We start from the raw sequence: 26090 nt of genomic DNA on the forward strand, positions 1-26090 counted from the left end.
TTTCCCTAAAAGCCATTAGGAAAAAACCTATTGCAGAACTCTTTAATACCAAGGAAAGAACTGACAGAACTGAGAAATGATAAAAGAATGTAAGCAATTCCTCAGTAATGCTTCTACTGCTGGAAAATGTGCATTTCATTAATTTTTAGTTTTAAAGATGCCTCGTGTCAGTTATAACTTTTGAAGAGGCTTTAATAACTACAATGATATTTTGATGAAGAAGGTAAAAAGTATATACAAGACAGCAGCATCAGTCAATTAAAATTGGTCCAATTAGTGGTCCAAGAATTAATTTAGCTTAGCTTTGATAACAGGGTGCGAGTTAGAGCAAATCTGTGAATATTCCTGCATCCCAGAATGCTCCAGTGACATTTAACCCCTTTCTTCCTTCCTTCAGGAAGCCTCGTGCGCCTATGTGCTGATAGTGACAGCAGTGTACTGGGTTTCCGAAGCCGTGCCACTTGGGGCAGCAGCCCTGGTTCCTGCTTTCCTCTACCCGCTATTTGGAGTCATGAAGTCCAGTGAGGTCAGATCTGTGTCCTTTTATAATCGGTCATATTGCTTCACACATGCATACACATTGTGCAAAACTGTTATCACTTGGAGGCTTTCTAATGAGTGTGGGAACTGACTCCGTGGAAATGTATTGCATTCACTGTAGTATGAGAGGAATGTGAAAATCTTGTCTGTGATGGAATCCAAGTCATTATTTGGTATTCTCATATTATCTTCAAAAGAAACCTGTGAGGTAGGTTAGGCTGACAGGCTAAATACATGTTATACTTTTCCCATGTCCATCCCCAGGCTGGGTGGACAATTGTAGCCTGGGAGTTCTGTGGCACATACAGGCCAAATTTGGATCAGGATGATGGTATACGAGGACAGGCAGTTTAAGCTTCCCCCCATGCCCCATCCCATTTTCCTAACCCGAAACAGCCCCAGGGAGCCATTATTTGTTCCACTGAGGAAACTTAGATCACTTTCAGATGACCTCTTAATCCATTTTGGTATCTGATGGAGAGTGTTTTCACATTATCCATTGTCTGGATGCTGCAGCAGTTCCCATGCATTTGCTGGTAACAAATGAATTGGTCCTACCTTTCGAGTGAGCATGCTGAGAACTGGGCTGTAAGTCTGCCCATCAAATGGAGTAGCATCACTACATGAAACATTAGATCAGGTGCGTTTGAGTGCTTTATGAAGGTTCTGTCCCCAACCTATCTAGAGCCTGTGACTAAGAGCCTTGTGCTTGTAAGAACATTAGTCTTTGTGTCTAGACCCCCACAAGTGTGAAAGGGATAAAGGGAAACAATAAAGGTTTTTGTGCTGCCAGTCTTGGATTCTTTGCTTTTCACCCAAGAACATGTTTCATTAAACACTGTTGCACAGGCTAACCTGGAGTGGGGTGGGGTGAAGAAAGTTAATGAGGCAAGAATTAGTGGAAGCAAGCCACAAAACAAACATCTGAGAGTCCTGGACCAACGTTTTAATTGTGACAATCACACATACTTTTAAAAATTTCCCCCTGGGGACTCATTTGGTAAATATGAACAAACACTGATTGTTTGTTTGTTTTAGGATTTTGTTTCTCCCCACACACATACACTATTTTATACTTTGAAGTAGGCCTTGGGACAACTTACAACAGAATGGAAACCACAGTTGGTCAAATACATTAAAATGCATAACCTAGAAACAACAACAAGAAGAAGAGTTGGTTTTTATACCCTGCTTTTCACTACTTGAAGGAGTCTCAGCGGGGCTGACAATTGCCTTCAATTCCTCTCCCCCCCCCCCAACAGTCACCCTGTGAGGTAGGTGGGGCTGAGTGAGAGAACTGTGACTGACCCTGCTGGCTTCATGTGGAGGAGTGGGGAATCAAACCTGGTTCTCCAGATTAGAGTCCACCACTCTTAACCACTACACCAAACTGACTCTCAATTTTAAAATAGTATGAACTGATTCAGCAGAAAACCACAGAGCAGTATTCATTCTAACAGGTTTAAAACCTTTCCACCAGACCCCTGTGGGAATAAAAAAAAAAGTCAGGCTTTTCCCCTCTTTAAAAACTGCAATAGACTTGGCGCTGCAAACATCGCTGGGGTTCAGTAACAGTCACCGGCACTCCCACCTATCTAAATTCAAACTAATATGAGATTTGGAGAAAGACCTCCTCCAAGTCTCCAGAACCTTCTGAAGGTAACTTGAGTCCCTGCCACACGGCAGGAAAAACACCGGCCGCACCAAAATAGAGACGCCGCAGCGGGATCCCATGGATCCCCTGAGCCGCGGCGCCGTAGCTCCCCGGCACGATCAGATGCCGGGGAGGAAGATGGTTGGGAGGGGGAGGCTGCCGAACTGCACATGTCTGAGCATGCGCAGTTCGGCCAGGAGCCGGGGATGCGCCGGCGAAAGGACGCGCCGGCGATCCCACGGCCGGCCTTGATGCGGCCGTCCCAGAAGCACCACCTCGGTAGGTGGTTCATTTTTGCTCCGTGTTTTGGGCAGAAGGGCCGGATCGGGGACGGGTGCGCAACGCTTCCCAGATGTTGCGGTGGGATCGCGCCCATTTGCTCCGCCCCCGATCCGTCCCTCTCCTGGCCCAAAACCTCTCGTATGACCGGGGCCTTTGTAGGCATTCCAGAGTCAACACCAGCATTCTAAATTGCCCAGAAACAAAGTGGGACCCACTGGACTGGTTTGGGTTTTTTTGTAAATACTCCTATTGGCTCACTTGTTCTGCAAAGCAATCTGCTGCACCAGGTCTGAATAGTATACACAGGCGATTTCATATGGAATGAATTACTGTACTTGAGCCTGGAGGCTACCAAGCATGTATAATGGTGGCTGGATCATCTTCTTACAGGAATGGCTGTAGGTGTTGCTAGTAAATGCTTTCCTGCCCTTGGTCACCCCCTGGTGTTTCAGGAGTGCCTCTGAAAGTTGCACCTTTCAGGTAGTATTCACACAGGAGAAGTAATATTGCCAGACTGGTTGGACTGCCCAACGGTAACATTTCTATCTTGGTAGCATTTGTGAAGTGTAGTGGGTTAGACGCGTAAAGAAAGCACGGAAACTGATGTGGTGATCAGCATGGCTTTACTGGTACACAACAAGACTAAAGACTAACGGCCGGCAGGCCAACTATATACACAGTCCAGGGGCTTCCCCTGGTCCCATTGGAGGGTTTGAATCTCCCGCCAAGGTCCCATTGGTTCCCCCCAGTGGAGGGACTAGAATCCTAGTCCCATTGTTGTGCCGGACTGAAGCTCAGGAGTGTGCGCTGGCCTCCGGTGGCGGTCAGCGGACACAACATCCCTCCCCCCATAGTCCGGGCCCTCCCCTAAGTCACGTAGTCCTTTAAGTACGATGGGGACCGTCGTACTCTAGCTGACCGTCGAGGGGTGGCCCCTCGTGCTTCCGGAATTCCGACCTCAGGGCCGGGTTCTGACGAGGGAGCTGGTGCTCCTGCTTCCGCCGCCTCCGGAACGGGGTTTTCCTCGACCGAAGCTGGGGCCGTGGGGCCCTGTGCCGGGTGCTCCTCGGCTGGCAAGTCCTGTGCAGTCGCCTCGGGTGTGGTCTCTCTAGGTTCCGTCTGCTGTCTCGTCTCTTCCTCTGTCTGGGACTCCGGTAGCACTCGCTGTCTGAGCTGGTCGATGTGCCTTCTCCATATCTGCCCGCACTCCATGGATACCTCGTACATCACGGTACCCAGGGGCCGGAGTATGCGGCCCGCAATCCACTCCGGACCGCGGCCGAAGTTTCTGGCGAGAACCGGGTCCTCTGGGAAGAACCCCCTTGGTGCTTCCCTCTGCTCGACTGCGTTTCTTTGGTCGGGGGCCCGGTCGGGGTGCAGGCGGTCCAAAAGGATCGTTGGCTTTCGACCCATCAGTAGTTCTGCTGGGCACCTTCCGCTGACAGGGTTGGGAGTCGTGTGCTGGGTCAGGAGGAATCTGGCGATGCGGCATTCCCATTCCCCTTCCACCATCCGGCTCAAGGCCTCCTTTGCGGTCCGGACCATTCGCTCCGCTTGGCCGTTGGTTGCGGGGTGGAACGGCGCTGACCGGACATGTCGGATCAAGTTGCTGCTGAGGAACTGCTGGAATTCCTCGGACGTAAAAGCCGTCCCGTTGTCCGACACGATGGTGTCCGGCAGCCCGTGTGTGGCAAAGAGTCCTCGTAGGGCGCGGATGGTGGCTTTTGCGGACGTTGCAGCCACGGGGCTTATTTCCAGCCACTTTGAGTAGGAATCCACCGTGACCAGGAACAGCCGTCCCTGGAATGGCCCTGCGAAGTCTATATGGAGCCGGGACCACGGGGTACGGGTGGATTCCCACGCCTGCGCTGGTGCCCCCGGTGGGCTGGGTCTCACCGCCTGGCAGGGCTGACAACGCTTGACCCATGCTTCCACCTCTGCGTCGATGCCGGGCCACCAGACGTAGCTTCTTGCCAGCCCTTTCATCCGGACGATGCCCGGGTGAGCTTCATGCAGTGCCTGGAGGACCCTCTGGCGTAATGCGTGTGGGACCACGACCCTGTCTCCCCATAGCAGGCATCCCTTGTGTGCAGAAAGTTCGTCCCGCCGGGTAGCATACGCCGCGAACTCAGGGTCTGTCTTCTCAGGCCACCCCCTCACCACCCAGCCCAGAACCCGGGATACCACGGGGTCCCGAGCCGAGCGGCGGGCAATGTCCCGCGCTTGCAACGGGGCCTCCGGCAGGCCCTCCAGCTGAAGGACCCGGAAGGCTGGGGCCGGGTCCTCAACCACCTCAGGTAGTGGGAGGCGGCTAAGAGCGTCCGCGTGGCCCATGGCTTTCCCGGGGCGGTGCAGGAGCAGATAATTGTAGCCAGCGAGGAAAATAGTCCACCTTAGGACTCGCGGCGAGAGAACCTGCGGCGTCCGGCGGTCGGGCGCGAAGAGGCCGAGGAGCGGGCGATGGTCTGTGACAATGGTGAACGGCCTGCCGTATATGTAGTCGTGGAACTTCTTGACCCCGGCCACAATTGCGAGACCCTCCCGGTCGATCTGGGCGTAGTTCCGCTCCGCCGCAGAAAGGGTTCGAGAGTAATAAGCGACCGGGACCTCCCTGCCGTCGGCCAAACGGTGAGCCAACACAGCCCCGACCCCGTAAGGCGAGGCATCGCATGCCAAAACCACCGGTAATGTCTCATCAAAATGGGCCAGGACCGCGTTTGATATCAACAGTTTTTTTACGTTGTGGAACGCGGCGGCCTGGCGGGGGCCCCACTCCCAGGGGGCCAGTTTGTCCAGCAACCGGTGAAGGGGCTCCGCTACCGCCGCCTTGTGGGGCAAAAAAGCGTGGTAGAAGTTTAAGATTCCTAGAAACGCCTGCAGTTCGGTTTTGGATTTTGGCGGGGGGGCTTCCACAATCGCCTTTATTTTGTCCCGTGTCGGATGGAGGCCCTCCGCATCGACTGTGAATCCCAAAAAGTCCACTGACTGCACCCCCAGCCGACATTTGTCCATCTTGACTTTTAGCCCCGCCTCCTGGAAACGGCGGAGCACCATGCGGGAATTTATTTTTCTTACAATGGCTACTTCAGTGTTTGCGTGATTTTCCTGGACAGTGAGTCTCTAGAAAGCCTGTGCAACAGCCAAGTTGGTTAACATTGCTCTCACTTTGCTCTCTGATTGCTCTGAATGGGTCTATCATTATGAGCCTTTTCAAACTGCCTTTGTATTCAGTTTCAGTGACTGGTTGCTAATGGATTTTTTCCTGTCATTTCAGACAGGCCCATTTTAGTAACCAGCTGCTAGAGGAATTCTTTTTATCTGTTCAACAAACCTTCTTGCGTTGAGTTAGCAACGCGTTGTTCAGCCACTTTTAAGGGAAACTGCTTTTTTCTGTTTTCAGCCTCTACGTTGTGCTTCTGAATCACTGTGGTGTGCTGTTTAAAATGTCCATAGCGCTTCCTACAATGCCGTTCCCCCCATCCGCCGCCCTTTTTTGCCATGCAATCTCCCTTGGGCAGGGTTCTGATAGATAAATGAATAAATAAATAAATAAATAAAATATTGCTTTACTTGAAACCATGCCAACAATGAATAATATCCAGTTTAGAAGAGTAATGTGAAAAGGGTCTATAGTTTGGCCTGGAGTGATGCACCGGCCAAAGTTTGTAACAAAATTATGTTCACATTCCTTATTGATGGTAGATGTTTTCCTCAATGACAGTCCAGTGTTAGCTGATGATCTTGTGATAGCTCTGTTAAAGGACCTGTCAAAGCTTGGAAATGGTGATGCTTTACTCTTCACTGAAAGGTGGAGAGTTTTTGGAGTTTGGAACAGAGAGACAGAGCTGTGCACTGTCTAAAAGGTGAAGCACTTTGAGCTGCAGATTTCTTTCTTTCTCTCTGGGGATTTGTTGTAAGTATAAATATAAATGAAACCAGTATTACACAGACATCATCAGTTTCTACTGCTCTCCCAAAGGAAACAAAGCCTGTGAATTGCTAGCCCTGGAACTTCTCATTGCTTACAAAAGTGAGGGAACTCATAAAAATATGTATTGTATTGAATCACAAATTAACACATCCAAAGTTTGCAAGCAGAAGATTAGGCAAGTATGAGTGGGAGGGAAAACTTCCCAGGAAAGTACTACATGTGTTATGCAAGGACACTGTGTTGATTTCTTTCACTGAACATGGGAATTTCTCTAGTATTAAAGAAAATATTGAATACAAAGAAAAGCAGAGGTAAGATAAAAAGATGGAAAATGATGGATCCGCATCTCTCCCTGGTGCTTGATTTCCTCCAACTTGGCTTCCCTGCAGGTGGCTGCAGAATACATCAAGAACACCACTTTGCTTCTCATGGGTGTCATTTGTGTGGCAGCCTCTGTCGAGAAGTGGAACCTGCACAAACGGATCGCCTTGCGCATGGTCATGATGGCTGGAGCAAAGCCGGGCATGTGAGTGAATCTGCTCTTTCACAGCATGCAGCAAGGACAGAGTTTTTAAAAATGAGAACACAAACTGTCAGTAAGATTAGCATGTGGTGCTTACTTGCTTACTCACTGCAGCACTTTTTAAAACCTGCTGCAGAAGCCTGTTAAACTAAGGATGCAGGGTAAACATTTATGAATAAATGCTAGAGCAAGTTTCCAGATACATCCCAGCCCCTTTCACGTGTTACAGTCTTGCATACTAGGAGCCTGCTAACTGCATGAATCAGGAGTGCAGACTATGCACAATCCTCCTGATTGCCATGTAGTCTGAAAGGAGCAATGGATGGGTACATGCTGCTCAAAATATTGAATTTTCAGCTTTTTGGTTCACATGTCCCAAAGCTCAACAGCCGCACATTGCCCTGTTTAGACAACATTGCAGCTATGCATATCTGGAGGATCTGTACATAGTTGGCATGCACCCAGTATGTGTGAATTGTACTACCTAAAAAGAATTCCCCTAAGATAAGTATGTGGTATAAATCAAGAGATTGGACCTGACCTGGATGACCCAGGTTAGCCTGGCCTTCTCAGATCTCAGAAGCTAAGCAGGGTCATCCCTGGATAGTATTTGGATAGGAGACTACCAAGAAATTCCAAGGTTGCTATGTAGATGCAGGCAATGCTAAACTATCTCTGAATGTCTCTTGCCTTGACCACCATGTTGGTTGCCATGACTTGGTTGATTGCCACAACCTTGAAAACCATGTAAGTTGGCCACAACTTGACAATACCACCTCTATAATTCAAGTATGAAGAATTTGCCTCCCCTTTCCTTACTGCTGCTTCTCTTGTTGATATTTCATTTTGTTTTTACCCTGTTCTCTTTGTTTTTACTTCTGTTTTCAATCCACTTTGATTCTTGCCACTTCTGCACTGCTGATTTTGTACAATAAATTTCAGAACTCATGGTGGAAACCAAAGCATTCTGGGAGTTCTTATTTTATTAGAAGCAGAGCATTTGAACAGTGCTTCCATACTTAAAAGGTTGTTTAGGGGACACAATGAATTCTGTATTGTGGTATTTTAGTATCAATGAGAAAAATTCTACCATCTGTCAAGATGTTGGAAAGAGGAGGGGGAAAGGGTAATATGCTCCAAAATGACTTCTCTTTGCTGTACTTCAGGCTTCTCCTTTGCTTTATGTGCTGTACAACTATCTTGTCCATGTGGCTTTCCAACACTTCCACCACAGCCATGGTGATGCCCATTGTAGAAGCAGTGCTACAGGAGCTAGTAAAGGTCGAGGAGGACCATGAGGTGAATGGCACCATGGGCAACACTGTCCAGGAAGACCGAGAAAACAGAGGTACATGTTGAACACCATTGTAACTTTTTTAGACACTTATGATCACAGACTTAGTTGCTGAATAAAATATGAAGCTATTTTATGTCAAGTCAGTCCTTCAGCCATCAAGTTTAAGTATCTAGCCTGGCTATGGCTAGAGGTGTGAATATTTTGTCATGAGCAGGATAGAAGGACTGGCGTTCACCAAAACAAAAGTGACATGCCCCCCTCTGGAGTAGAAACCCCCACACCTCCCCCGTCCCCTCCCTGTGGATTCCCTCAGCCCCCCTCCCTCACCTCCCCATTGGCAGGGACCAGCCACTCCCGTGGAGAAATCTGTGCTAGGATTGTCAGGAGTGTGGTTCCCCCCACCCCACCTCTCAGGGTTCGTTGGGGAAAAGCCTTTGTGTGTTTTTTGTACTGGGGAAAATGTGCTTGATACCACATAGTGCTTTTGTAATGTTGGGAGACTTAAAGGGTCTGTGTGCCGGTTGTTTTTATTTTAAAAGTGTGTTAGGAAAGTGTGCAACTTCAAGCCAAAAAGAGACACAGAGGCATTTTTCTCTCAGTCCCCTTTTCTCAAATCCTTCCCTACCTCCCAAAAGCCTTCTCCCCTGTGTGGAAATCTCCAGAATTCCCATGCCTTCCCAAAAAACCCTTTAAAAATAAAACACAGAGAGCCCAAAAAGCATGGCTGCTCAGTGAGCGAGACAGAGAGAGACTGATTGCAGGGCTCAGACTGTGCAGTTCTGCCTGCAGGGAGAGAGTGTGCTTGGCCAGCGTCAGCCAATCAGATCCCTGTGTGAAACAAGGGACAGAGTAGAGGAAGGAGGGGGGGCAGGGAACATTAGCCAATCCACTTCCCGCTTTAGGCAAGGGAAGAAGAGAGGAATGTGGGTGGGGGGAACCACACTCCTGACAACCTTAGCACAGATTCCTCCATGGGAGTGGGCAGTCCCTGCCAATGGGGAGGCGAGGGAGAGGGTTGAGGGCATACACAGGGAGGGGGACGGAGGGGGGAGGCATGAGGGGGACCTGTCACTTCTGTTTTGATGAAAGCCAGTCCTTCTATCCTCCTATGAGCCAAAGGACAAGTACCAAAGGGATCTTGGCCCTTTGCTCTGAACCTGTGGCTAATACCCTGTGGCCTTGCATGAACCAGCTCAGTGTATCCAAACCCAGCCCTGGATGTGGTTTCATATATGTGGGTTTGTTTATTTAGATTGTGTTTTGTTTGTTTGAATTATTTCCTTTTTTAAATTGTATTTTGGTGGTTTTGTAAGCCTCTTTTGATTCCCCTTAAGGAGAAAAGTGGAATAAAATGCTTGGATAAATTAAATAGAGTGCTGTCCACTCCTCTGACCAACACCTTCTATCCAAGATCCTTTAAATGAAATCACTGGGGAATAAACCTGGGACTTTCTGCATATAGAGCAGTTGATCTAGATCCAGAGCCGTGTCCATCTTTTTCACTTCCATGTCCTATGGTTTCTGGCCGTGCTCTGTTAGAGAAAGCTAAATGGGCCTTGGTCTGATCCAAGAAGGCAGCTACTCAGTATGATAACCAAAAAGGTTGAGACAAAGAAACTAAAATATAGCTATGCACGTAGTGCTAATGTACAAAATATCATATATAATTTAATTATACTTTCAAAAGTGCTAGAATATCATTTAAAAACCACAAGCCTATGGTTCTGGATATGAGTACCTAATCCTAATATGTGTGTGTATGTATAATAAGTTTATGAGTTAACTGAAATATTTTTGTTAATTTTACCACTAAGGAAGGCTTTTAACCAAAACACGTTTGTTATTGGTTCTTGTATATGGATATAATTTGCTCCTTTTAACCTGTATTTATATGATTGGATGTTTGAGTTTATATTACAACTAGGAGTAATGCCCGTTGTGGGAAGAAGTACAACGAGATCTAGAAGGAAGCTCCAGGTGAGTGTCCCGGCTGTGGCTGGTGGGGTGGCAGAGGGAAGCGGAAAATGGAGGGAGGCAAGCCATGTTTCTTTCCTTCTGCTTAGCTATAAGGCAGGGCTGTCTCAAGTCATTTTGCTGCCAAAAGTGGGTAGAATGGGAGGACAGCTTCATGGTAACAGATATGGTTCTCTCCACCTCTGACTTATTTTTTGTGGGGGAGGGGGGTGTTATGCAGTGGCAGCTAAGGTAGAAAAGCACCTCCTCATGTGCCATGTTTTCTGGGTTCGCAGGGTCTGGAAAGTGGTACCATAGCTGATTACATGGTTGCCAACTCTGGGTTGGAATATACCTGTAGATTTGAGGAGTAGAGCCTGGGGAGGGCAGGGTTTGGGGTGGGGAGAAACCTCAGCAGGGTATAATGCTATAGAATCCACTGCCCAAAGCAGCCATTGTCTCCAGGAGAACTGATCTTGATCATCTGGACATCAGTTTTAATAGCTGGAGATCTCCGAGTGCCACCTGGAGTTTGGCTTATGTTAATTTGCGGCTATGCAGTCACAGCTAAGGTAGAAAAGCACCTCCTCCTGTGCCACGTTTTCTGGGTTCCAAGGGTCTGGAAAGTGGTTCCATAGCCAATTACACGGTTGCCAACTCTGGGTTGGGAAATACCTGTAGATTTGAGGAGTAGAGCCTGGGGAGGGCAGGATTTTGGGTGGGGAGGGACCTCAGCAGGGTATAATGCCATAGAATCTACTGCCCAAAGCAGCCATTGTCTCCAAGAGAACTGATCTGGGTCATCTGGACATCAGTTTTAATAGCTGAAGTATGACTGCTACATCACATTGGCTGTCATACAGGGGCCATCTCAGCAAGATATAAGGACACAGAGTCCACCATTTTCTCCAGGGGAACTGATCTCTGCCATCTGGAAAGCAGTTGTAATTCTGAGCGATCTTTAGTCCTCACCTGGAGATTTGCAACCATGGTTTCCCCCAACCGACACTAAGGGGAAATTTATTTTACCTCAGAACATCAACAGCAAACTGTTTAGAATGTTAGAGGGAAAGGCCATGGAGGCCGCATATGCAAACGACCTCTGTGTTCCGAGGCAAAGACAAATCAGGCCACATATGCAAATGACCTCTGTGTTCTGACTGGCTGTGGGGGGGAGAGGAAGAGCAAACTGTTTAGAATGTTGGAGGCAGGACTCAGGCAAAGCAGCCAGTGGATAGGGAGACCCTCTGAATGACAGATCACAGAGCGAACTGATTTTGGAGCATGTTGGAATGTTCAGGGGAGTCCATGACCAAAATAGAATTATATATACCGGAGGATTAGGTACTCATATGCAGAACCATAGGACTGTGGATTTTAAATAATATTCTAGCACTTTTGAAAGTATAATTAAAATATATATGATATTTTGCACATTAGCACTATGTGCATAGCTATATTTTAGTTTCTTTTTCTTTGTCTCAACCTTTTTGGTTACCTTTCTCGTGTAGGATTGTGTTTTTCTCCCTTTTTTGGTCACACAACTATTCAGTATGGTCACCTATGGCATGTTCAAAAGGAAACAGAGGGAATTAAAGCATAGTGGAAGTCTCTAACATGTCTCCATGTTGCAAAGATCATGCCTCTTCATAACCTGCAAAGATCAGCAGTGTGGTCAATGGAATCTGTTGTTTCAAATACATGGTTCAATCCACATAAAATACATGCTATATGGCAATAATTCAAGGTGAAAGGAATTTTATGTTAAAATTGGATTTAAATTTTCAGCATTGAAGAACCTGCTAATGTCATACCTATGAAAATCACTTTCTTCATATTTTGCAGTGGAAAGTAGATTTCTGTCCATGCTATGTTTGTGTGTGAAAATCTAGATTTCAATGCTCTAAATCTGAGTTCTAGGAAATCTCCAGTGATTCAACATCAGTTTCAACACTTTGCAGTGCTGCCATTTCTCCAAACTTAAAATCTCCATGAGATTTTTGTTTCTGGCACCTTGTGCTATGTCACATCACTGGGGTTGTCTGAGATATGTGAGTTGATTCTTTTTATATTCTTTTTATTTACCTTTCCTGCCCTCGGTATACTGTGTGCAAAATTCTGAAATGATTGTGTATGAAACCTCTCTCCCACACCTTTATCTCTTCTGCAGGTATTGAGGAGAAACATGGGCCACCGTCCTTGGAGCTTATTTTCATCAACGAGGAGTAAGAACGAAGCCTGTCCAGCTCTAATGGACATTTGAACCCTTGCAGGTCACAATGAGATTAAATGTAACCTCAGGAAAGCAAATATCAGATTGCAAAAACCAGGGAAGATCAGTTGATGGGGAGGATAATGAGACGCGTGACATGAAGTCTGGATGGCTGGGGCTTCATGATCATTATGTTCATTGGTGTCAAAATGCAAAAGGTGACATCTTGCATGCAGGTGACAATGAGAACCGCAGGGGATGAATGGTTTCTCTTCTTCAGCTTCCTTCCAAATGTAGAAAGGAAATTGGTGGTTTCCCAAGTCCTTTGCAATGGTTATGTTTTTGGTGTCTCTACCTTGCTTAATACGGCAGTTAATGGGAGCAGTTAACAAGACCTACGAACATCCCAAAATGTGTGCTTGCAATTTTGTGTGAAAAGGGCAATGTATATTTTTTCAGGCTTCAGCATGTACTTGCAACAAAACTGGAAAATATATGTGCTAAAAGGTAAAGGTAAAGGTTCCCTTGCTCGAAAGCCAGTCGAATCCGACTCTAGGGTTGCGGTGCTCATCTCCGTTTCAAAGCCGAAGAGCCAGCGCTGTCCGAAGATGTTTCCGTGGTCATGTGGCTGGCATGACTAAACGCCAAGGCGCACGGAACGCTGTTACCTTCCCACCGAAGTGGTACCTATTTATCTACTTGCAATTTCTTGCTTTCGAACTGCTAGGTTGGCAGGAGCTGGAACTAGAGACAGGAGCTCACCCCGTCTTGCGGCACCCGGGTCTTGAACTGCTGATCTACTGACCTTCCACAGCCTGCAGTTCAACGTCTTAACCACTTGAGCCACCGCAGCTCCATATATATGTGGTACCCTAGTAATAAAAAAGCGGTTGTGTGAATTGAGAGGACTGCACACAGTGTGCTTTCCTAGTATGCAAGGTAGGAGTGCTGTAATCATAACAACTGAAAGGGTAAGAAGAAACTTACATTTGGTGATGCAAGAACTTTTCTTTTTTTACATAGGAGCTAACTATTCAGGATGCTCCCAAATTTTGGGATCCTCCCAACTATTCAGGAGGTTCCCAGATTTCATAGCCCTGTTTATCTGGTTCCTGTTTAATTTTGATTTCTCCTTGTGTAAATTGAACCCATGAGACGTTATTTTTGCACTATTTTTTATTTCCTTCTGTTGATTTTCTCCCCATAAAATTTACCCTATAATTATTATTGCTGTTGTTTTTTTATGTCAGTATCAGATCGATGGTCTAATAATAGCATAAAAGGAATTGGGGATGCCAGCAACAAAAATGACCAAAATGAGGGAGTTTGCAACATATGGAAAAAAGAAGAAACGTTCATAAGTATACACAAGAGAGCTCCAGTATGTGGGAACCTCCACATTCAGAGGCAGTCAACCTGTGAATACCAGTGCCAGGAGGCAACATACCAGGAAGACCTCACCCTCTTTGCCCCGTTGTTGGACCTCCAGAGGAATTGGTTGGCCATTGTGTGAGACAGGATGCTGGACTAGAAGGGCCACTGGTCTGATCCAGCAGGGCTCTTCTTATGTTCTTACCATTTAAAAAAAAAAATCAGACATGGGAGAGTGGGATTTGGAGAAATGGCAAAGTGTGCTTATTTGACAAGTATTTATTTTACATTCCTGAAAATATATTTAGCTAGTCTGAGTTAAAAACTCCTGTCATGGCTTCATCCTCTCTTTGCCCATCATTTCCCTGCTGAAGCGTCTTCCTCCTATCCCCTACCTGCTATCCCCCCCCCCCCAATGCAAAGTTCCAGCACATGTTTGATCTCATTAATGAACCGTGTTGGGAGGAAATCCACTTAGAATCACAAATGAAGTGGAGAGGGAGAGGATGAAGCACCTCCTTCCCTCCTGTCATTTCCCCCCCTACTCTAAATTCCCATCTCCCAAAGCTGTGTTCCAGTGAAAGGGCTGTGATTCAACATCTGCTTTATTTTTTTTTCTCTTTTTAGTACCACAGCTGCCAACTTCAGCTCCCTGATGCATTCCAAGGTAGTTTGAGAGGCCGTGCGAGTCCTTTGTAAAATGGCACTCAAATCTGCGACGGAAAACAGCTTTAAAGTACTACAATAACGATTGTGCTATTTTCTCCCTCTTTTTATCCTCGGTGAAGGAGTGCCACATTCAGTGTTTAAAGGAACATCATGCTTTCTGAGAGTGTTTGATGTGACTTTAATGCTTCTCAAGGGTTGATGTTGTAAGCTTTGCTTTAATAGCATCGAAGGACTGAAGGGATATTGGTCCCAATTTTTGGTCTTGGGATATGGAACAGCTGATTTATAAACTCTTCATTCCTAACGCGGCCTTTCTGTGCTTGCTGACTCACAGCTCAGTGTGCCAACTGTCCCGATTGACAAGCGTTATGTTTGAGAAGGTGTAAAATTTCATTTTTACAAGGCTGGGAAGGAAAGCAAGCCAGACAGTCACTTTTATTGGGGAAGCTGGAGCTGCTGTCACTTCAGGAGCCTTGGATCCAGCGCTGTGCATTCGTTCGTGGCTTGCTTTACCTGAGCCGCCTAACCTGATTCCTTCCTGCTGTCTGTTGCAGTGCAATCCTAAGCAGAGTTACACCCTTCAAAGCCCACTGAAGTCAAATTACCTGGTCTTGGCTCTGAAGTGGAATCAGTGCAATACAGATGCTTCATTGTTCTATTTTCTGTATTTATTTTGCTACTTTTGGACACTTTTCTTCCCAGCGGTGACCCAAAGTGACCTACAAATATGACTGTTTAAATAAGCCAGTGTTGGTGGGGGGGACCCAAGCCAAAAATATAATACGTCAAATCTTGGGTCAGTCCTAAATCCAATGCCCTGACTCACTTAGGGCCAAACGACACGATTTTTTTTTTTTTTGCCAAGTTGGGTCTGACCCAGTTTAGTTCCCCTGCAGCCACATAGCAGCTGCAGCGAATGTTATTTGAAAAATCAGTGGGAGCCCAGCTCAGCTCAGAACTGTGGTATGGGGAGAGGAAGGGCTCCTGCCTCCCCCATGGCAATGTTTCCCTGAGCCAAAGTGGCACAAGGGGAAGGCAGGTGTCCTTTCTACATTCATCCCACTGGAGTTCCAGGCCATATCCAGCTTCCACTGATTTTCAAAATGATATTTCTGCAGCTGCTGTACAGCTGCAGGGAAAGTAAGCGGGATATGGACCCAATGCACAAAAAAACCCCATAATGTGTAGTCTGGGCCTTTAAGGACTCAGGCAACAAGCCATGGGACTTTTTGGCTCTTGCCCTTTGGCACACATTAGAAACCCATGCATCTGGCTCACACTAGAAACTTGTGCATTTGACAACACCCGGGCTCAGTGTGCACCAATAGAGGAGGAAAGGCCAGATCTTATCCAGAGAACAGAAAGATGTTCCCCACCTTTCTCCCCTTTAAACTTTGTACAAAAAGTGTGCAGTTCGCCAAAGATTTTGCTTCCCCTTGTTCACTGATACACAGATATTCACTGTCAAAACACAGCCAAAATAAAATATTTATATGATCGTACATATGGTTGTATCAAGATTCTTTTATGTGTGGTGTATTAGCACGTGCACCTCTAATGAAGGGCCATTTGTCTTCCCTTAGAACATGAATGGCGTACACATGATAGCCAACACAATTGGAACTGTGAGCTCCAAAACCAATGGGCAGCATCTACCTCAGGTAAAAACAGATTACCTCCTGTGCAGAGGCAGAAATCAGCACGGGGTAGCCCACATCTAGAAGCAACCATAGGGGGAGGCTTCTGTACTCTGCTCATGAATCGTCCATGGGGATGGGGTTTGCCACTGTAGAAAACAGGAGGGCTGGAATACCTGGACCATTGACCTGATCTAGCAGTGCCCTTCTGATGTTCTTATGCTAGGGCTGCCAACCTCCAGGTGGCACCTGAAGACCTCCTGAGTCCTGTTGTTGTAATTGATCTCCAGATAACCAAGATCAGTTCCCCTGAAGACAATGGCTGCTTTGGAGGGTGGACTCCATGGCATTATATCCTGCTGGATTCCCTCCCCTCCTCAAACCCCACCCTCCCCAGGCTCCAACCCCAGAATCTTCCAAGAATTTCTCAGCTTAGAGGTGGCAACCCTATTTATTTATTTATTAGATTTGTATCCCGCCCGCCCAACGGCTCAGGGCGGCTAACATACGGCAAAGCCAGGTTGAATAGATAAAATACAATAAAACAAACAGCGTTAAAACAACCACAATAAAACCCATACAATGTTTAAGGTGCTCTGATATCTTCCTATATGTAAATCACCCAAGATGGGGACAGTGATCCCAATTCGGCAGCCAGCTGTCTCCATAGTGCGGTCTCCAGCAGCGCTGTTCTACGCGCTTCTGCCAGGCGATGCTTGCCCCCCATAATAGGGGCAGACGATGGAGCGATACCACGGTGGTGGAATAGTGGCGGCGGCGGCTCCTACTCAAAAAGCCTGGCGGAAGAGCTCCATCTTGCAGGCCCTGTGGAACTGCACAAGGTCCCGCAGGGCCCGGATCTCCTCTGGGATCTCGTTCCACTAGGTAGGAGCCACCACCGAAAATGCCCTGGCCCTAGTAGGGGCAAACTTAACGTCTCGGGGGCCTGGGACTTCCAGGAGGTAGAGACTCCCCGATCGTAGTGCTCTTGGGGGAACATACGGGGAGAGGCGGTCCTTCAAGTAAGCTGGACCCCAGCCATTTAGGGCTTTAAAAGTAAGAACCAGCACTTTGAAGCAAATCTGGTATGCTATCGGCAGCCAGTGCAGCGCTTGCAGCACAGGCTGGATGTGGTCTCGCCTAGAGAGGCCCATCAACAGCCTGGTCGCAGCATTCTGCACTAGCTGCAGCTTCCAGATTTGCGACAGAGGCAGCCCTAAGTAGAGAGCGTTACAGTAGTCTAGTCTCAAGGTAACCGTCGCATGAATCACAATGGCCAGGTCTTCACGGTCAAGGTAGGGGACCAACTGCCGAGCCAGCCGCAGATGGTAAAAGGCCACCTTGGCAGTGGTTGCCACCTGGGCCTTCATTGTTAACAAGGAGTCCAGGAGCGCTCCTAACCTCCCACGCAGGCACCAACGGCACCACGTCGAAGGCCGGGAGAGGGAGCCCCAACCCCAGACCAGTCCGACTCAGGCCCAGGACCTCCGTCTTTGCCAGGTTTAATTTCAAACGACTCAGTCTGAGCCAACCAGCCACAGCTTGTAACGCCCGATGAAGGTCATCGGGACCAGAGTCTGGACGCCTAACATCAGATAGAGCTGGGTATCATCAGCGACCAGCACCGTCTCCGTCCCGTGGCCCGGGTGAAAGCCAGACTGGAAGGGATCAAGGACGGAAGCCTCATCCAGATTATCAGTGACGCCACCGCCCTCTAAATTAGTTTGCCCAAATAGGGCAAATTGGAAACCGGCTGATAGTTAACCAATTCGGCCAGGTCCAAAGATGATTTTTTCAAGAGAGGGCTTCCTTGAGTGCTCCAGGGAACCGTCCCTCGGTGAGGGACTTGTTGACAATCTCCCGCAGTGCACCTCGAAATCCCTCATGGCCTGCTTTAATAAGCCAGGAGGGGTACGGATCCAGGTCGCATGTGGTTGGGCGCACCGATACAAGCAACCTGTCAGCTTCTTCCAGGCTGAGTGGGTCAAAACTCACTAAACCCGGCACCAAAGGCACGCAAGGGGCCTCAAATTCCCTAACTGTTTCAATTGTGGCGGGGAGGTCGTGGCGGAGAGCCAAGACTTTATCTGCAAAATAGCTCGCAAATGTCTCACAGCCTAAATCCAATTCCCTAGCATTTTGCCTGCCCTGGGGCAGAGCTGTCAAAGACCGAATTACTCTAAATAATTGGGCCGAGCGTGAGCTAGCAGATGCAATCGAGGTCGCATAGAACTCTTTCTTTGCGGCCTTGACTGCCATCTCATAGGATCTCATAAACGTCCTATAGGATGTTCTTGACACTTCGTCATGAGCACAGCACCACCATCTCTCTAGCCGTCGCAGTTCTTGCTTCAGCCGCCGCAACTCCTGGGTATACCAGGGTGCTCGCCTATCACGAGTGCGGAGAGGGCACCTGGGAGTGATCTCATCGATGGCTGAGAAGAGTCGGCAGTTCTAATCCTCCACCAGCTCATCCAACGAACCACAAGGGGGCCTCGGATCCCACAGAGCCATCTGGAACTGCATCGGGTCCATTTGACTTCGCGGGCGAACCAAAATTAGCTCGCCACCTAAACAGGGTTGGCGTGGAGCATTCAGATGGGCCCTCAGGGCATGGTGGTCCGACCTATCTTATGCTCACACTTCAATTTCTGCCACAATGCCCGGTAATAGCGACCGCTGGTATTTCTGCTCAGGTCCACAAACATGTGGTTTGCCACTGCAAGAAGCAGAAGGGCTGATCCTGAGATTCTCAACATTTCCCGATACAGAAGATCTGTCAAAAAAATAATAATCAAACCTCTACCAATGTGGTTTGCTATAACTTCGTTTAAATTGCCTTGTCACAAGACTGTCAGTGGCCTCCTTAAATGTGGTTTAATGTTGAAGCTAGCTGGGTCAAAAAGACTTGGAAGTCCTGACTGAGACTTCCCATTTCTACAGAAAAGAAGCTGCCTGTTCTTATACTTTGATTGTTTGTAATCTGCAGACATTCAGAAGCTTTAGCAAGGCCCAGGCATGATTCCCTGAGTCATGAAAGAAAGATTTCTATTTTATTTCAGAAAGGACGGGAAAAGACCATATCATGGTAATTGGCTTGTAGCTTGAGAATAGTCCTGGTCAAGTGTCCTAAGCAGGCCTCTCTCTCTCTCTCTTTTTTTTTTTTGAAAAAGAGGTGCTGGAACTCTCAAGAGGGAAATGACGTTTTCAAACTGTATACTGAAACTGTATACTCATGAACTTTTAAACATTTTAAAAATAATTTTGTCAAAGAGGTTCCGGAACTCTGTTCTGGCATGTTCCCCAAGGGGAAAAAAAAAAAAGCCCTGGTCATAAGCATATCTCCCAGTCCCCTCCTACCCAGGGAGTCTTTCTTCCTAGACAAACCTAACCTTTGTAATGCCTTATAAGCCTTCTGACATGGCCATCCTAAGGTCAACGGCACAGTAACAACACTGTTTTAAAGAAACAGCTTTAGGTAACCATCTCTTATTTATTTTTCCTCAGTCCTCAATTTTGGTATGTTCTGAGTCATCTGGAACTATCTGCATCAGTATTCTGCAGTTGTGGTATATCATGGCCTCCATTATACAGATTTTATATATCTGACATATGAATGATTCTGCCACACAGTGGAGTGGAGTCTAATGGAATCTGATAGCATTTCCTCCATACCAAGTTGATAAATTCAAGAGCTATTTTAAAAAAAAAACCACTTTAACATGGGCAAATTAGCAATGGGCAGCTGATTTGTTTTGAGAGAGATGTGCTCACAGAGCTGAAATGGTTTGTACTTACAGTATGGGGTTTCTTTACAGGCTCAGATCCTTGTTCTCCCACCCAAACCTCAAACTCTGGACCTTCGCCGTGAATGCCGCTATCAGTCCCAACACGATCAGATGGTCTGCAAATGCCTCTCCCTGAGCATTTCCTATGCAGCAACCATTGGGGGACTCACCACCATCATCGGCACCTCCACTAACCTCATCTTCCTAGAGTATTTTAACAAGTAAGTGATATACACTTAGCATACACTCATTTATCAAAAGGTGGGGGGGGACCCATGATCAAGAGGCCTTGTCGCGACTTCTGAGGGACAGGCTGTTTCTCCTTCAACAAACCTCACGCTTGGTAGCTGTGGCCTAAAAGGGATCAGAATGTAGTTCCCAAAGAGTTAGTCAGATTAGGAAAAAGAAGAAGAATGACATTTTAAGACTGATAGGCAACATGGACATAAGGTTGCCAGCGCCAGGTTGGAAAATACCTGGAGATTTGAGGGGGTGGAGCCAGAGGAAGGTAGGGTTTGGAGAAGAGAGGGACTTCAATAGGGTATAATACCATATAGAGTCTACCTTCCAAAGTGGCCATTTTATCCAGGTGAAGTGATTTCTCTTGCCTGGAGATCAGTTGTAATCCCAGGAGATCTCCAGCCACCACTTAGATATTGGCAACCTGCCTGGATATCAGCAGTGGGTTGGCCATTAGGGCTGCTATGGGCCAATGGCCAGGCAGCCTAGTGATAAGAAGGGCCCATGTGGTCAAGGCAGCATGTGGTCCATCCACGCAAGGAGGTGCCTGCTGTGCCCGAGGCCATGTGACTGGGGGAGGTGGCCCCTGGCTGGCTCAAAGCCCATGTGGCCAAGCTGGGGGACGTGTCTCCTGGCTTGCCCAAGGCCTGCACTGTCAGGAGAGAGGTGGCTCCCGGCAATCCCATGGCCTCAATGGCCAAGGAAGACAGTGCTTGGTCTGCTGGAGGCCTGCACAATGGAGACTCCCTGTGCCTGCTTGGAAAGAAGTGACCAGCTCAGAGGCAGGATGGCCAAAGTAGGGAGAAGGCTGGGAAACTATACTCTGTGGGCAAAAATCCTTCGCCCATGGAAACAACCCAGTATTTTCTGATTTTTTTTACCTGATAGCCAGCTTCAAAACATATTGACACACAACTCAATTCCACTGATTTCAGATTGAATGCACAAAAAGCTTCATGTGAATTCTCTTAGTAAACTTTGTAACAGGGCTGCAGGGACACCACGGCTAGCCCTGATTTACTGATGGAGAACTGAGGCCAAGACATGGGCTGAAATTAGAGTTGCCAGCTCCAGGTTGGGAAATACCTGGAGATTTGGGGGGCAGAGCCTGAGGACAGCCAGGTTTGGGGAGGGGAGGGGCTTCAAATGGGGTATTCCAAAGTAGACATTTTCTCCAGGTGAATTGATCTCTGTTGCCTAGAGATCAGTTGCAAACCCATGAGATCTCCAGGCACAACCTGGAAGCTGGCATCCCTAGCTGCAATCCTAAAAACACTTTCCTGGAAATAATTTCCATCAAATAACATGAGACTTGTTTCTGAGTAGACCTGCTTAAGATTGCTCCCTTGGTGATTTCCCCAGTGAGTTCATGGCAAATGGAAACTTGAACAGGCTGACGTCCTGTCCTAGTTCACTATTCTTAACAGTATGCTGTTTCATCTTTCTGGAAAAAGATCTACACTTACCTCCAGTTCTTTATCTCTGCAGACTCTGGACTGATAGCTCCATCTGTTCAAGTAATTTGTTCCCCCTGCAAAGTAATAATCTTTAAAGTGCAACAATTGTTATGTTTTTTTAATGTAGCAAACAATATAAAGAAAATTAAATGGGAATTAATGAAGTCAAAGGCGTGCCTAAATGACTTCGCAAGAAAAACGATCAGATTTTATGAACATTTTTGTGCAAATTTACTTTTAAGGGTTTTTTTTTTAAAGAAAGCTTTAGAAGAGCAATAGAATTTCTGTAAGATGTTTTGAAAAATATTACCGAGAGCTCCGCAAAATAAAATCCAGTCTAGATTTTCAGTGCATATTTATATAGCCAGAAGGAATGTTGTCTCTATGGCTGTCCTAAAGGCCAATTCACACAGAGCTATGCTCAAGATTTTTTTTTAATGTACACATAAAATGTGAAGTATATGTATGGCAAGCAGGGGTTTTAAAACACAAGTTCCATATAGGTAATATGTCCTTCTTCTTACTATTACAAATCAGGGGAGACCGAGGAAGATTTGTGTGGGATAGAAAATCCAGTTCTCCCCCTTTCTTTCCCACTGTTACTGGTAGCCGTTACCTCTACCGAATCCAACTTTTGATATTTCATCCAACCTGGGTAGGCTTGCCAATGTCTGGGTGGTGAGTGGAGATCTCATAGAATCATAGAATGTTAGATTTGGAAGGCACCTTAAAGGTCATCTAGTCCAACCTCATGCACTATGCAAGAACATAGCTGAAAGATAGCCCTACATACCTACAACATTCCCGAAAGATGGTCGTCCAGCCTCCGCTTGAAAACATCCAGCGAAGGAGCATCCACCACCTCCCGAGGCAGACTGTTCCACTGCTCAACAACTCTTACAGTTAGGAAGTTTCTCCTGATATTTAGCCGGTAATGACTCCCTTGTAATTTCCACCCATTAGATCTAGTTTTGCAATCCGGAGCAAGAGAGAATAGATCTGCTCCATCTTCTACATGACAGCCCTTCAAAGACTTGAAGACTGCAATCGTGTCCCCTCTAAGCCTTCTCTTTCCCAGGCTAAACATACCCAACTCTTTGAGCCTTTCCTTAGAAGACTTGGATTCCAACCCTCTCACCATCCTGGTTGCCCTCCTCTGGACACGCTCCAGCTACTACAAATGATCTCCAGGAAACAGAGAGCACTTCAGCTGGAGAAAATGGCCACTTTGGAAGGTGGACTCTATGGCATTATACCTCATGGAAGTCCGTCCCCTTCCCATATTCCACCACCAAAATCTCCAGGTATCTTCCAACCCGGAACTGGCATTCCTAAACCTAGGGGTATCCCCAAATTTTCAGAGCTATAAATTGTTGCCACAACGGCACCGTTGCACTTCTGTCTGTATAGAAAGTAAGCCCTTGTCCATTTGATATGATAATTATGCTTACTTTCCCCAAAAATATGCTCAAATTGGCTTACAGAGAACAATCACAATAAGAATCATATTATTATGCAGTGTAAACATAGCTCAACAGTAACATGATCAGAACGAGTAATGAACCACTGGATTGCCATCAGCTAGAGCAGAACAAATTAGTTGAAAAAGAATCAGCAAAAGCAACTTAAAAGGTATTTCCCTGGAGCTGAAGTCTTTGTAACAAAGGCACCAGGAGGACCTCTGAGGGTGTTCTAAAGACCACTGCATCATGACAGGAGAAACCTTTCTGGTCATTGCCCTCATCGTCTGCAAAGGCAGAGACCAAGGACTGTGATAAGAGGAGGAGCTTTGACTTGGTGGAAGAGGCTCTGCTTTATGTGCAGAAGGTCCCAGGTTCAATCCCCAACATCTTCAGTTAGAAAGGAATAGGCAGTAGGTGCTGAAACCCTGGAGAGCCACTTCTGGTAGGATTGGAGACAACAATGACCTTGATGGACAAATTTACTATAAGGCAGCTTCATGTGTGACCTTTGTGAATGGGCAGCAGGACTAGGATTGGTGGCAGCTTCCTGTTTAATTGCTACTTGGTGAAAAATCTGATTTTGTTGCTGTACAATGAGTGAGATAGCCCTAGGGTTAGTCTTATCTGAATAGACAAAGAATTCCTGGGTATTTCAGCCACATTAGCTTGCTTATCCCTGCCATTTACCCGTGCCTCTTGGGAAAGTATAGGCAGTAATAAGATCCACAAGCCATAGATCAATCCACCATATTCATCCCTCTCCCCAAGTCTCCTACAAAACATTCTGCTTATTTTGTTTGGGAGAGGAAGAGGGAAAATGTTGGAACACATTGATTAGCTACAGCCCATGAGCCATCCTTACATTTCTCACTGGCCATTTCCCCATTCAAAATGACATCCCCAAAGTCTCCACAACACTGAAAGTGTCTGTTTGCAAAAAAAAAAAATAATACATTTGTATCTGCAACTCCTGGGCTGGGGGAAAGCAGCGTGATGAAACTAAGAGCTGTTTGAGTAGAAAAACAAGCCGGGAGGAAAGGGCTTAAGCAGGGGTCGTTTCGTAGAAAAAGAGCTAGGAGAACTCATTAGCATAACTCATTAGCATATGCCACACCCCCTGACATCATAAGGCCCGGCGGTGGACCTGCAAGGCCGGTGGGAGTGCGAGGAAGCCCCGCCAAGGCCCTCCCTGGCCCCAGGCAGGCAGGGGTGGGGAGAGGCAGGGAGGAAGCAACTTACCCTCCCTCTTCTCCTGCCTCCTCCTGGCTGAATGAGGGTCGGAAGTGGGGCGGCCAGAAGCAGGGGGTGGGGCTTCGTCGTGTGCCCCGCCCCCCACCCCTCACCCGGGGGAACTGCGATCCCCTGCGATCCCCCCCAAAATGACCTCTGGGCTTAAGCTTCTACTCTCATTGTCACCCACTTCTTCCCACGGCCACTTTTCATTTTTGCAAAAAAAATTAAAAAATAGTTGGGATTTTGTTATGCTCATCTCCGTGTGATGAGCAGTTTGCATCTGAGTGCTGTCTATGCCATCTTCTTCTACATCATTGCATTTATTTTCCCAAGCCCCACTAGTGTCTCTGTTAGCTTCTGTAGTTTGTTAAAGTTGACGGCTAGTACTTTGGGATACCTGCTTTTGATTATTAAGACGGCAGCTAGCTGAGATCCTTAGATGGCTGAGTTTGGAGCTGCCGGGTTTTTTTTTTTTTTTGCATGAACAGCTGTTATGCCCAATTCAGTTTGGGGATTATACACGGTTGCCAACTCCAGGTTATGAAATTCCTGGAGGTTGGGGTTTGGGAAAGGGAGGGAGGGAGGGAGCTCAGAATGGTCTAATGCCACACAGTCCACCTTCCGAAGCAGCCATTTTCTCCAGGGGGAATTGATCTCAGTAGTCTGGGGATCAGTTGTAATTCCAGGAGAATGCCCTCCAACCAACCGGAAACTGGCAACCCTGATTTACAGTGTGGAAGGAGAAATCTGTTTACCTACCTTAATTCCTCCAGAAGCTCAGGGTGGCAAACATGGTTCTACCTTCCCCATTTTACCATCACAACAATTCGGGGGGGGGGGGCTGAGGGAGAGGGAGTGGCCCAAGGTGACCCGGTGACCTTTGCGGGGGATCTGAACCTGGGTGTCTCAGATTCTAGTCCAGCAGTCTGACCACTAAACCTGCTTTCTGGAGAACCAGGGCACACTGTTGGGCCAAAAAGAAAGCCTTTCTATTTAGACCAGCAGGACCAATAACTAGCATTCTGGGACTGTTTCAAGGCTACACACTAAGCTTGCTCTTAGCTGAAAGGCTGAGAAACAATCAGCTATTTCAAGTCAGAATGCATCATGGGAGGAAAGGTAAAAAGACCCTATCCACATTGTGGTCCTGATCAAAATCAGAGCCCTCTGTGACCTGCTGATTATAAAGGGGAAATGCTTGGGAGTTCAAAACATGACAGTCCTGACATTTGGTCTCATTTGACCTTTTTTTGTCTGCTTGTTTGTTTCATTCCTCCCCGAGTGCCCCATCTTTATGCACATGTTGAAATGTCGTGTGTGGATTTGATGGCCACTTTGTCCATGGTTTTTCCTTTCTCTGCTCTAAGAGATGATTTCACACAAACAAATTATGACTCTATCACTGATTAAGGCATGCACGTGTGAAAGGCAATCTCAAGGGGTGTGTGTGTATGTGTGTGCATGTATACACACACACACATTTATATCTGCAATATATACACACACACACACATTATATATACATTTATATGTCTTATATTGCCTGATATGGTACATTTTAGGGGAATGTATTTGCAGATTCAGCTGCCAGTCACTCAAGCATACAGAACTGTGACGTGTCCAATTTGTTTGCAGAAGTGTGCTTTGCACATGAAAGCTTGCACTTTGAATAAAACTTGGTTGGTTTTAAAGGTGCCACTGGACTCAAACTTTGTTCTGCCACTTCAGATCAGGACAGCTACCCAACTGAATTGTATCCACCATGTGTGAACCATTCCTAGACAATTAATGTATAAGTGAAAGTGTGTGTGTGTGTGTTCGTTTTACCCTGAGTGCATTT

The 26090-nt window shown here is 46.9% G+C and overlaps 1 protein-coding gene across 1 annotated transcript in view; it reads left to right on the plus strand.

Annotated features, from left to right (window-relative positions):
* Nucleotides 1–26090, plus strand: part of SLC13A4 (solute carrier family 13 (sodium/sulfate symporter), member 4) — an 81289-nt gene that overhangs the window by 35250 nt on the left and 19949 nt on the right. Inside the window, exons 2-8 of the mRNA XM_015429315.1 lie at nt 398–526; nt 6797–6933; nt 8097–8278; nt 12351–12405; nt 14391–14430; nt 16016–16093; nt 19888–20078. Coding sequence (XP_015284801.1) covers nt 398–526; nt 6797–6933; nt 8097–8278; nt 12351–12405; nt 14391–14430; nt 16016–16093; nt 19888–20078 — 812 coding nt within the window. The remainder of the gene's footprint in view (nt 1–397; nt 527–6796; nt 6934–8096; nt 8279–12350; nt 12406–14390; nt 14431–16015; nt 16094–19887; nt 20079–26090) is intronic.

The sequence above is a fragment of the Gekko japonicus genome, unplaced genomic scaffold, assembly GCF_001447785.1.
Source record: "Gekko japonicus isolate JY-2015 unplaced genomic scaffold, Gekko_japonicus_V1.1 scaffold804, whole genome shotgun sequence".
Classification (NCBI taxonomy): domain Eukaryota; kingdom Metazoa; phylum Chordata; class Lepidosauria; order Squamata; family Gekkonidae; genus Gekko; species Gekko japonicus.